General features: G+C 35.2%; 1 protein-coding gene across 1 annotated transcript; it reads right to left on the bottom strand.

Annotated features, from left to right (window-relative positions):
• Window positions 1-10,355: 10,355 nt before the first annotated feature.
• LOC150028620 (isoliquiritigenin 2'-O-methyltransferase-like) lies at window positions 10,356-13,153 on the bottom strand. Its single transcript, XM_090299995.1, has 4 exons — window positions 12,690-13,153; window positions 11,548-11,864; window positions 10,942-11,006; window positions 10,356-10,836 (listed from the first exon to the last, which is right to left on the bottom strand). Exons 1-4 carry the CDS (start codon window positions 13,115-13,117, stop codon window positions 10,540-10,542), a joined length of 1,107 nt encoding a protein of 368 aa, XP_090156121.1. The 5' UTR covers window positions 13,118-13,153; the 3' UTR covers window positions 10,356-10,539.
• Window positions 13,154-13,851: the final 698 nt, after the last annotated feature.

Below are 13,851 nucleotides of genomic sequence, written 5' to 3'. Positions count from 1 at the left end.
GAAAGGAAGGTTTGTTTTAGTGTGAAACTGTTTGATTTTTTTCAGGAGAATTTTTCATAAATTTTGTACAAACCAAGGCTATCCTTTACCAAATCTTGTGAAATTTCGCCCTACTTTCTGAAATTTTATTCTGGGACCGTATTGCGCTGAAAAAATTCACTCAAGTACTTTCATATGTTGTTTGCACCTAGGTAAGGTGGCGCATCCACAAACAAAATCACAAAAAGAAGATACGGGGAAGAAAAACCAGGACGTGTTGTTTATGGAAAACAAGTTTTGTTCACTCTCGGTCTGGGACAAACTACGCCTTAGTCCTTGGGTATTTTAGTTTGAAATTTTTACCAGACGTTTGTCACTGTGTCTACTCAGTTTGGATTAGACTTGAGCCCCAGATTCGTCCCACAATATTGGCAATAAACTTTTTATTCATCACTACCATGGCTGAAAGGAAGGTTCGTTTTTGTGTGAAACTGTTTGATTTTTTTCGTGGGTGAATACTCCTCCGTTTAACCTGAAAGTTGTCGCGTTTTATCCCAAATTTAGTGGAGATTCTTACGTGGAATTTAAGGAAAAAACTATTTTAGGAGAATTTTTCAGAAATTTTTTGCAAACCAAGGCTCTACCAAAACTCTTGAAATTTCACTCTACTTTCTGCAATTTTATTCTAGGTTCGTAATGCACTGAAAACATTCACACAAGTACTTTCATATGTTGTTTGCACCTAGGCAAGAAGGCACGTCTGAAAACGAATCACAAAAAGAAGTTACGGGGAAGAAAAGGCAGGACGTATTGTTTTTGGAAAACCGGTTTTGTTCACTCTCGGTCTGGGACTTACTACGCCTTACTCCTTGGGTATTTTGGTCTCAAATTTTTACCAGACATTCCTCACTGTGTCTATTCAGTTTTGGTTGAGGTTTGAGCCCCAGATTCGTCCCACAAGATTGGCAATAAATCTTTTATTCGTCACTACCGGTGCTGAAAAGAAGGTTCGTTTGTGTGTGAAATTGTTTGTTTTTTTTCGTGGGTTAATACTCATCCGCTTGACCTGGAATTTGTCGCGTTTTGTCTCAAATTCAGTGGAGTTTCTTTCGTGCAATTTAAGGAAAAAACAATTTTAGGAGAATTTTTCTGAAATTTTGAAACTTGTGAAATTCCGGCCTAATTTCTGCAATTTCATTCTAGGTCTGTATTGTGCTGAAAGAAATTCACACAGGCACTCTCGTATGTTTTTTGCATCCAGGCAAGGAGGCACGTCCATAAACGAATCACAAAAGGAAGATACGGGGAAGAAAAGCCAGGATGTTTTGTTTTCGGAAAACCGATTTTGTTCACTCTCTTTCTGGGACTTACTACGCCTTACTCCTTGGGTATTTTGGTCTCAAATTTTTACCAGACATTCCTCATTGGGTCTATTCAGTTTTGGTTGAGGTTTGAGCCCCAGATTCGTCCCACAAGATTGGCAATAAATCTTTTATTCGTCATTACCGGTGCTGAAAAGAAGGTTCGTTTGTGTGTGAAATTGTTTGTTTTTTTTCATGGGTTAATACTCATCCGCTTGACCTGGAATTTGTCGCGTTTTGTCTCAAATTCAGTGGAGTTTCTTTCGTGCAATTTTAGGAAAAAAACAATTTTAGGAGAATTTTTCTGAAATTTTGAAACTTGTGAAATTCCGGCCTAATTTCTGCAATTTCATTCTAGGTCCGTATTGTGCTGAAAGAAATTCACACAGGCACTCTCGTATGTTTTTTGCATCCAGGCAAGGAGGCACGTCCATAAACGAATCACAAAAAGAAGATACGGGGAAGAAAAGCCAGGATGTTTTGTTTTCGGAAAACCGGTTTTGTTCACTCTCTGTCTGGGACTTACTACGCCTTACTCCTTGGGTATTTTGGTCTGAAATTTTTACCCGACATTCGTCACTGTGGCTATCGAGTTTTGGATGAGGTTTGAGCCCCAGATTCGTCCCACAAGATTGGAAATAATTTTTTTATTCGTCACTGCCAGGGCTGAAAGGAAGGTTCGTTTGTGTGTGAAACTGTTTGCTTTTTTTCGTGGGTAAAAACTCATCCGTTTGACCTGAAATTTATTGCGTTTTCTCCCAAATTCAGTGGAGATTCTTGGGTGGAATTTCAGGAAAAAACTATTCTGGGAGAATTTTTCAGAAATTTTGTGCAAACCAAGGCTATCCTCTACCAAAACTTGTGGAATTCCGGCCTAATTTCTGCAATTTCATTCTGGGTCCGTACTGCGCTAAAAATAATTCACACAGGCACTTTCGTATTTTGTTTGCACCAAGGCAATGAGGCACGTCCATAAAGGAATCACAAAAAGAAGAAACGGGGAAGAAAAGCCAGGACGTTTTATTTTGGGAAAACCAGTTTTGTTCACTCTCGGTCTGGGACTTACTACACCTTACTCCTTGGGTATTTTGGTCTAAAAATTTTACCAGACATTCCTCACTGTGTCTATCGAGTTTTGGCTGAGGTTTGAGCCCCAGATTCGTCCCACAAGATTGGCAATAATTTTTTTATTCGTCATTGCCAGGGCTGAAAGGAAGGTTCAATGTTGTGTGAAACTGTTTGATTTTTTTCGTGGGTGAATACTCATCCGTTTGACCTGAAATTTGTCACGTTTTGTCCCAAATTCAGTGCAGATTCTTGGGTGGAATTTCAGGAAAAAACTATTCCGGGAGAATTTTTCAGAAATTTTGTGCAAACCAAGGCTATCCTCTACCGAAACTTGTGAAATTTCAGCCTAATTTCTGCAATTTCATTCTGGGTTCGTATTGCGCTGAAAAAAATTCACACAATAACTTTCGTATGTTGTTTGCATCCAAGCAAGGAGGCACGTCCATAAAGGAATCACAAAAAGAAGATACGGGGAAGAAAAGCCAGCACGTTTTATTTTGGAAAACCGGTTTTGTTCACTCTCCGTCTGGGACTTACTTTGCCTTACTCCTTGAGTATTTTGGTCTAAAATTTTTACCAGACATTCATCACTGTGTCTATCGACTTTTGGCTGAGGTTTGAGCCCCAGATTCGTCCCACAAGATTGGCAATAAATATTATATTCGTCACTACCAGGGCTGAATGGAAGGTTCGTTTGTATGTGAAACAGTTTGATTTTTTTCGTGGGTGAATACTCATTCGTTTGACCTGAAATTTGTCGCGTTTTGCCCCAAATACAGTGGAGATTCTTGGGTGGAATTTCGGGAAAAAACTATTCTGGGACAATTTTTCAGAAATTTTGTGCAAACCAAGACTATCCTCTACCGAAATTTGTGAAATTTCGCCCTAATTTCTGCAATTTCATTCTGGGTCCGTGTTGCGCTGAAAAAAATTCACACAAGCACTTTCGTATGTTGTTTGCACCCAGGCAAGGAAGCACGTCCATAAAGGAATCACAAAAAGAAGATACGGGGAGGAAAAACCTGGACGTTTTGTTTTCGAAAAACCGGTTTTGTCCACTCTCGGTCTGGGACTTACTGCGCCTTACTCCTTGGGTATTTTGGTATGAAATTTTTACCCGACATTCGTCACTGTGTCTATCGAGTTTTGGATGAGGTTTGAGCCCCAGATTCGTCCCACAAGATTGGCAATAAATTTTTTATTCGTCACTGCCACGGCTGAATGGAAGGTTCGCTTGTGTGTGAAACAGTTTGATTTTTTGCGTGGGTGAATACTCATTCTTTTGACCTGAATTTTGTCGCGCTTTGCCCCAAATACAGTGGAGATTCTTGGGTGGAATTTTGGGAAAAAACTATTCTGGGAGAATTTTTCAGAAATTTTGTGCAAACCAAGATTATCCTTTACCGAAACTTGAGAAATTCCGGCCTAATTTCTGCAATTTCATTCTGGGTCCGTATTGCGCAGAAAAAAATTCACACAAGCACTTTCGTATGTTGTTTGCACCCAGGCAAGGAAGCACGTCCATAAAGGAATGGCAAAAAGAAGATACGGGGAAGAAAAGGCAGGACGTTTTGTTTCCGGAAAACCGGATTTGTTCACTCTCGGTCTGGGACTTACAACGCCTTACTCCTTGGGTATTTTGGTCTGAAATTTTTACCCGACATTCGTCACTGTGTCTATCAAGTTTTAGATGAGGTATGAGCCCCAGATTCGTCCGAAAAGATTGGCAATAAATTTTTTATTCGTCACTGCCACGGCTGAATGGAAGGTTCGCTTGTGTGTGAAACAGTTTGATTTTTTTCGTGGGTGAATACTCATTCTTTTGACCTGAAATTTGTCGCGCTTTGCCCCAAATACAGTGGAGATTCTTGGGTGGTATTTTGGGAAAAAACTATTCTGGGAGAATTTTTCAAAAATTTTGTGCAAACCAAGACTATCCTCTACCGAAACTTGAGAAATTCCGGCCTAATTTTTGCAATTTCATTCTGGGTCCGTATTGCGCAGAAAAAAATTCACACAAGCACTTTCGTATGTTGTTTGCACCCAGGCAAGGAAGCACGTCCATAAAGGAATGGCAAAAAGAAGATAAGGGGAAGAAAAGGCAGGACGTTTTGTTTTCGGAAAACCGGATTTGTTCACTCTCGGTCTGGGACTTACAACGCCTTACTCCTTGGGTATTTTGGTCTGAAATTTTTACCCGACATTCGTTACTGTGTCTATCAAGTTTTGGATGAGGTATGAGCCCCAGATTCGTCCCACAAGATTGGCAATAAATTTTTTATTCGTCATTGCCAGAGCTGAAAGGATGGTTTGTTTGTGTGTGAAACTGTTTGATTTTTTTCGTGGGTGAATACTCATCCGTTTGAGCTGAAATTTGTCGCGTTTTGTCCCAAATTCAGTGGAGATTCTTGGGTGAAATTTTAGGAAAAAACTATTCGAGGAGAATTTTTCAAAAATTTTGTGCAAACAGGGCTATTATCCTCTACCAAAACTTGTAAATTTCCGGTCTAATTTCTGCAATTTCATTCTAGGTCCGTATTGCGCTGAAAAAAATTCACACAAGCACTTTCGTATGATGTTTGCACCCAGGCAAGTAGGCACGTCCCTAAAGGAATCACAAATAGAAGATACAGGGAAGAAAAGCCAGGACTTTTTTTTTCGGAAAACCAATTTTGTTCACTCTTGGTCTGGGACTTACTGCGCCTTACTCCTTGGGTATTTTCGTCTGAAATTTTTACCAGACATTCGTCACTGTGTCTATCGAGTTTTGGCTGAGGTTTGAGCCCCAAATTCGTCCCACAAGATTGGAAATAAGTTTTTTTATTCGTCACTGCCAGGGCTGAAAGGAAGGTTCGTTTGTGTGTGAAACTGTTTGATTTTTTGAGGGTGAATACTCATCCGTTTGACCTGAAATTTGTCGCGTTTTGTCCCAAATTCAGTGGAAATTCTTGCGTGGAATTTCAGGAAAAAACTATTCCGGGAGAATTTTTCAGAAATTTTTTGCAAACCAAGGCTCCTCTACCGAAACTTGTGAAATTTCGCCCTAATTTCTGCAATTTCATTCTGGGACCGTATTGCGCTGAAAAAAAATTCACACAAGCACTTTCGTATGTTATTTGCAGCCAGGCAAGGAGGCACATCCATAAAGGAATCACAAAAAGAAGATACGGGGAAGAAAAGCCAGGACGTTTTGTTTTCGGAAATCCGGTTTTGTTCACTCTTGGTCTGGGACTTACTACGCCTTACTACTTCGGTATTTTGGTTTGAAATTTTTAACAGAGATTCGTCACTGTTTCTATCGAGTTTTGGCTGAGGTTTGAGCCCCGGATTCGTCCCACAAGATTGGCAATAAATTTTTTATTCGTCACTGCCAGGGCTGAAAGAATGGTTCGTTTGTGTGTGAAACTGTTTGATTTTTTTCGTGGGTGATACTCATCTGTTTGACCTGAAATTTGTCGCGTTTTGTCCCAAATTCAGTGGAGATTCTTGGGTGGAATTTCAGGAAAAAACTATTCCGGGAGAATTTTTCAGAAATTTTGTGCAAACCAAGGCTATCCTCTACCGAAACTTGTGAAAATTCGGCCTAATTTCTGCAATTTCATTCTGGGTCAGTATTGCGCTGAAAAAAATTCACACAAGCACTTTCGTATGATGTTTGCAACCAGGCAAGGAGGCATGTCCATAAAGAAATCACAAAAATAAAATACACGGAAGAAAAGCCAGGACGTTTTGTTTTCGGAAAACCGGTTTTGTTCACTCTCGTCTGGGACTTACTGCGCCTTACTCCGCCTTACTCCTTGGGTATTTTCGTCTGAAATTTTTACCAGACATTCGTCACTGTGTCTATCGAGTTTTGGCTGAGGTTTGAGCCCCAAATTCGTCCCATAAGATTGGAAATAATTTTTTTATTCGTCACTGCCAGGGCTGAAAGGAAGGTTCGTTTGTGTGTGAAACTTTTTTGATTTTTTTCGTGGGTAAAAACTCATCCGTTTGACCTGAAATTTATTGCGTTTTCTCCCAAATTCAGTAGAGATTCTTGGGTGGAATTTCAGGAAAAAACTATTCTGGGATAATTTTTCAAAATTTTTGTGCAAACCAAGGCAATCCTCTACCAAAACTTGTGAAATTCCGGCCTAATTTCTGCAATTTCATTCTGGGTCCGTATTGCGCTGAAAATAATTCACACAGGCACTTTCGTATTTTGTTTACACCCAGGCAAGGAAGCACGTCCATAAAGGAATCACAAAAAGAAAATACGGGGAAGAAAAGTCAGGACGTTTTGTATTCGGCAAACCAGTTTTGTTCACTCTCGGTCTGGGACTTACTACGCCTTACTCCTTGGGTATTTTGGTCTGAAATTTTTACCCGACATTCTTCACTGTGGCTATCGAGTTTTGGATGAGGTTTGAGCCCCAGATTCGTCCCACAAGATTGGAAATAATTTTTTTATTCGTCACTGTCAGGGCTGAAAGGAAGGTTCGTTTGTGTGTGAAACTGTTTGCTTTTTTTCGTGGGTAAAAACTCATCCGTTTGACCTGAAATTTATTGCGTTTTCTCCCAAATTCAGTGGAGATTCTTTGGTGGAATTTCAGGAAAAAACTATTCTGGGAGAATTTTTCAGAAATTTTGTGCAAACCAAGGCTATCCTCTACCAAAACTTGTGGAATTCCGGCCTAATTTCTGCAATTTCATTCTGGGTCCGTACTGCGCTAAAAATAATTCACACAGGCACTTTCGTATTTTGTTTGCACCAAGGCAAGGAGGCACGTCCATAAAGGAATCACAAAAAGAAGATACAGGGAAGAAAAGCCAGGACGTTTTATTTTCAAAAAACCAGTTTTGTTCACTCTCGGTCTGGGACTTACTACACCTTACTCCTTGGGTATTTTGGTCTAAAATTTTTACCAGACATTCCTCACTGTGTCTATCGAGTTTTGGCTGAGGTTTGAGCCCCAGATTCGTCCCACAAGATTGGCAATAATTTTTTTATTCGTCATTGCCAGGGCTGAAAGGAAGGTTCATTTTGGTGTTAAACTGTTTGATTTTTTGCGTGGGTGAATACTCATCCGTTTGAACTGAAATTTGTCACGGTTCCTCCCAAATTCAGTGGAGATTTTTAGGTGGAATCTCAGGAAAAAACTATTTTGAGAGAATTTTTCATAATTTTTGTGCAAATCAAGGCTATCCTTTACCAAAACTTGTGAAATTTCGCCCTACTTTCTGCAATTTTATTCTGGGTCCGTAATAAGATGAAAAAATTCACAAAAGTACTTTCATATGTTGTTTGCACCCAGGTAAGGAGGCACGTCCATTAACAAAATCACAAAAAGAAGATACGGGGAAGAAAAGCCAGGACGTTTTGTTTTCGGAAAACCAGTTTTGTTTTTTCTCGGTTTGGGACTTACTACGCTTTACTCATTTGGTATTTTGGTTTGATATTTTTACCAAACATTCGTCACTGTGTTTACTGAGTTTTGGATGAGATTTGAGCCTCAGATTCGTCCCACAAGATTGACAATAAAGTTTTTATTCATCACTGTCAGGGCTGAAAGGAAGGTTCGTTTGTGTGTGAAACTGTTTTATTTTTTTTCGTTGGTGAATACTCATCCGTTTGACTTGCAACTTGTCGCGTTTTGTCCCAAATTTAGTCGAGATTCTTACGTGTAATTTCAGGAAAAATCTATTTCGGTAGAATTTTTCAAAAAAATATTTCAAACCAAGATCATCCTCCACCAAAACTTGTGAACTTTGACCCTACAATCTGCAATTTTATTCTCTTCTCTCTCTCTTTATTTATTTATTTATTTATATATATATATATATATATATATATATATATATATATACACACACTAACAGCTACCTGCTAACAGAAAACAATTAAAAAGTTTGCATGCTGAGATATAGAGACTTCTGAGATGAGCAAACACTAATATTTGATCACACTTTAGGAGGATTTTTGTCCACAGCTTAAATATCAATTTAAAAATTAATTTACGGTGTCACGTCTATAAAATCGCTATTGGCTTCATAAAACTTTTATTGATACTGTTATTGCATTAATTGAGGGTCAAACTAGGCTTCTCAACATATTCAGAAAACATCTATTAGTTGCGAAAGGATTCAATCAAGTTTAAGGGTTTAACTTTCAAGAAACTTTTTCTCCTGATGTCAAACATATTATTTTTTTTTAGCAAAAATCAAACATGTTACTATTTGGGTTATCCTTACAATTGCTTTAACTAATGGGTGGGATTTGTTTCATTTGGATGTTAATAATGATTTCTTGAATGGAAATCTTAATAAAACTTTCTATATGATACAACCTTTCAGGTTTGACGTCACTGATAAAAATCTGGTCTAGAGGCTCAATAAAACTATTGATGGTCTTAAATAGGTACATAAACATAGGTTTGGCATGCTTAAAACTACTTTTTTACACCTTTTATTCCAGCAAAGTTGATCCATCTCTGTTTGTTTATCAATATAATTCTCAAATTATTTACATGTTATATTTTCAAAAAAATTTCATATTACCAATTATTTACATATTGTATATGTTGATGACATTATCATTACGAGTACAACTGCTTCTCTCATTCAACCTCTTGGGAAAATCAGAATTAATTATTTCTCTTTGGTGTATATACAAAATGAGCACTCACGGAAGCAATAAGCAAATAATAGAAAATAAAAACATGAGAAAACTTTCAGAAATAAAAATTCACGGGACCTAGTGCAAAAAATGTCTTCTTCACTATGAAGTAGGATTATAATATTTGTTTCTCTCACTCACTCTGTGAAAATAATACCCAATCTCATCCAATAATGATGGAATGCAACATCTCTCTAATCTTTCACTAGGATTTCTAATCTCACACTTCGATGGATATGAACTCTCTTTTTTACCCTTTATGTTACTCTTCTCACTTGTTTGTTTTCTCTTCCTCACAAGTTACATATTTATAAAATTGAAGTTATAGAAATGAAATTAATTTTAAATATAATGATTTAATATGTAAATTATAATAGAAGCATATATTTTAATAAAATAACATTAGATTAAGTTTATATTTATAGATGAGCGAAGGTTATGGGCAATATTATATCATCTAATTTATCTTTCTCGTGGACCTCTATGGTGATAGGGTGCGACATTGGTCAGAGTGCCATACTTTGCCTTCTTCAAGTTCTTGTGTCTTCTCATAAATTTTTTTTATTTCAAAAATATCATTTTTTTTAATATTTTAGATTATATAATTTAAATTTTAGATTTGTAATTAGTTTTTGGATTTAGCAATCCGAAAACCTTTTTGTGATTAACTGTCTGATTATATAATTCAAAAGTCTTTTTTATATAAAAGATTAATTTTTAATTATATAATCCAGAAGCCTTTTTTTTATATGTGTGATTAGCTTTTGGATTACATAATCCGAAAGTCTTTTCTTCCAGATTATGTAATCCAAAATATATCTGAATTACATAATCCATAGGCTTATTTCAAAAGGACCCCAAATATCTATGTGGACAAGATCAAACACATCAGAAGTAACAGATGTAATATCACGAAAGCTAAGTCTATGATGTTTGACAAAATAACAGGAATCACATATATTTTTATTGTTATATTGAATATCATAATTGTATTTACAGATGCGGTCTAAAATTTTATTAGAAGGATGACCAAGTCTAAAATACCAAATATCAAAATTCTGAGTTTTAAAGCTGGTAACATTGTTGATATGATTCGTAAGAAGGATGACGAGGCGATATCCTTGAACAAACTACGTGACAACAAAGGTATCAGAGTGCAATGGCAGCAGGAAAAAAAAAAAAAAAAAAAAAAAAAAAAAAAAAAACTCCCATGAGAATTGGGTTCACAAAAAAAAACAAAGATATTAACTTAACTTTATACATACCATATTAAAATAATGAAAAAATAAAAATAGGATAAATCTCTGGTGTAAAATACACACATAAGATTATTTATTTATATATGAAAATAGTAACAAAATAACATTACATCAGAAGGCTAAGCCGTTACATTCAACACATGCCACTTTATTAATTGCTACAATAACTTTTCCAAAACATATATATTTTATTCATGAAAATTTACTACTGCAAACCCTACTTATAGAACTCCATCACTCCTATAGATAATATGCTACTACATGCAACATGAAACTTAGAAAAACCAGAGCTCTTGCACAAGTTCTCAAATTCAATCTGAGTTCTTTCCCTCCCTCCATGTGCTAAAAGCATGTGATTGTCCACAATACTACTATGCTTAGATGCATCACTTGAATTTGGAACCTCTAGAATTATATAGTCCATAACAATCACTTTTCCATGTGGTGGCAAAGCTTTGTGACAGTTTCTTAAAAATTTTATACAATCTTCATCTCCCCAATTGTGACATACACGCTGAAATGACCAAAACCAAAGAAGAAAATGTGATTATAAATTTTATACAATATATTGAACTTCTCTTCAAAAGTATAAAATTAAACTCTCGTGTAATGCACCAACCTTTACTAAGATGGCATCCCCATTTGGAACACTTTCAAACATATCTCCTCCCACATGCTCTATACCTTCATGCAGAATGAGTGTTAATTTGATCATTCATAATTGTTACAAAATTTTAAAATATTGATAATTTCTTTTATGTATAGAAAAAAAAAAAACTAGCTATGTATAACATACACTGACACAGACATTGCACACGACATAGACACGGATACTTTGATACGTGTAATTTTCAATCTAAGACACAAAGGACATGGATGTATATATAATATAATTATGAATTATATAAGTTGATAATCAAGATTTATGTGAATAAATATGACTGGATTTTGTTCTTTGTGGCAGAAAGATGTTTTTCATGGTTAGTTCAAAAGGATTTGTTCCTTATTTCTATAATCATAATAAAAACTTATACAATACGTTTGAGTTTTTAGAATATCACTGTATTTGTTCTTTTTAAAATTATTTTGGAACCATGCTAGAATTGTCAAAGATCTAAAAGATATTTTTTGAATTAGACACTTCATCGATATGTGTCATACGCATATCAGTATTCGATACGTGTGTCCAATACGAACATACAATTTAAGAGTAGCATAAATGTACCTGGATGAGGAGGTGCATCTTGAATTGTCTGAGGCAGATCAAAATTAACTCCTTTAATTGAAGGATATGTAGAGAGAATGAGTTTGACGGTATGTCCTATTCCACCTCCTACATCAACCAATGTTGACAACCCCTCAAATCCTTTATATACTTTGATTACCCTTTTAACTTCTATTGGACCAGCATGAGCCATTGCTTTGAAAAAGATTTGATTCAACTCTGTATCTTTCTCCATATATTCAAATGAGAGCATTCCATAGACACTTTCGAAATGGTTACTGCAATTCGGATCCAGATATGCACCTTTTGCATCCTTCCTAGTAAGAGCACAAATGACATAAAAGCATATCAAAATGTTTTTAACTTAGTTACTCATTTCTTCTTTGTTTCATTGTTTCCCTTTATGTCAACACTCCCCCTTAAATCTTATACGTACTTATGTTTTTAAGCATAACTTATTTACATAGATAATTACTTGGTGCATCACTTAATGACAAACTAACATGTGAACTTTGTATCTTAATATCAAATTAATCATAGAATAATTCTGGATTGTTTCTTGTTGAGCCTCCATAGCTTGTTCGAGCACTTTGTCCTTAAAAAAATACTTTTGGATTCTACAATTCAGAAATGTTATTTTTTCTATTTATACCTCCCAGATTCTACAATCCAGAATATATTTTTTTTCTTTAAAAAAATTATTCTGGATTACAAAATTCGAAAGGCGTTCTTGGATCTAGTCATTGCTTCTGGATTTTACCATCCGTAACACCCCTTATTATACTATGTATTTTGGATTGTATAATCCAAAATATAATTTTAAAATGTATTTTAAATTGTACAATCATGAAGATATTTCTAGATGAGAAATTATTTTTCAGATTGTACAATTCAAGACACATTGTGCGTGTTACTTATTTTATAATCCAGTATAAAAAAATGAATGAAAAATCCTAACATATAGGATAGAGTTAAATTAAATAATATATATAGAGAGAGAGAGGTGTAGGGAGAATTTCACATAATTCTAATGTGAAAATGAATCCTTAAACAATACAACTCAATTGTTAGATTTTCGTAAATTTAGAGATTAGATCAAAACTAAACCAAGAAATTAGAGGTAAAATGAAAGTATTAATTACCAAAGGTTATGAAATCCCCGATGAAGTAAGGTTGAGAGTGGAGCCACAGAGTTTCCTTCATGATCATAAGCAAAGTATTCTCCAACAGGTGAGAGAGCATAAACTCTTTCTTTCTTACCATCTTCATTGCTGCGAATGGAGCAATGCAGAAGAGAGTAACTGGCCAACAATGGCAGCATTCTTTCAAGCCTATTAGCCAATTGGGGGTGCTCATTTGGAAGCAAAGAGGCAATTTCAGATGCAGAAAAACTTGCATCATCACAACAACTCTTTGCCTTTGCTATCACATCAAACAGATTCATGTCTATGGCAGCATTTAGAACTGCAGGAAGAACATTGCTGAAACAAAGCAACAATGCAGAAAGGTATGAATCATCAACCTTTTCTACTTCCAAGGAAACTTCATTCTCTGTGGAGTTAGAACCCATTCTCACTACTCTTTAATTGTTGTGTACTTTGTGTAGTTTTTGTCATGTTTATATAGCCATAACATGGTCTTCGTCGTTGGAATATAAGTTTAAAATCTAATTTAATGAAACTATATTTTATTCAAATATGTTAATATAACATAAAATGAAGACTATAACATTTTTCATGATTTCATGAAAAGAATGATATCATGTAGATTTAAATATGTATTATTTAGACAAGAGGGTATTAGTAATTGTTAAAAAATACTTGTTATGGTAAATATAAAATGATAATTTGACCATAAGTATTAGGAGCAAACATATTTCTTCAAGAAACAATATAAAAATTTTGGGGTTTTGACTTCTTAACCTTTTAACCAGTATGATTAGAACAGTTATCAACTAACAAATAATAACAAAATCTATTGAAAGACTAAAGTGGTTCTAAAAATATTACCTATTGTTATATTTTATTGTAGACAACGGTTTTTGGACTTTTGTTGTCTAAAAAAACTAAAGATCTTTGTCATATTTTGTTGTTTAAAATGATTTTGTTGTTTAATACTATTTTTGTTGTAGTGAGGTATAACTTTTTAGTCAAATGGTTCATTTTAAGAAAATCATAAAAAGTATTAAAACAAAAAAATACGATTTATAAAATTTAAGTTATACAAATGAAATTAATCTCAAATATCATGATTTAATATGTAAATTATAATACAAGCATATAGTTTAGTAAAATAACATTTTAT

Source organism: Phaseolus vulgaris, chromosome 3 (assembly GCF_051622355.1).
Source record: "Phaseolus vulgaris cultivar YP4 chromosome 3, ASM5162235v1, whole genome shotgun sequence".
Classification (NCBI taxonomy): domain Eukaryota; kingdom Viridiplantae; phylum Streptophyta; class Magnoliopsida; order Fabales; family Fabaceae; genus Phaseolus; species Phaseolus vulgaris.
Note: the sequence above shows the minus strand (reverse complement) of the source record. Positions and strands in the feature narration are given on the sequence as shown.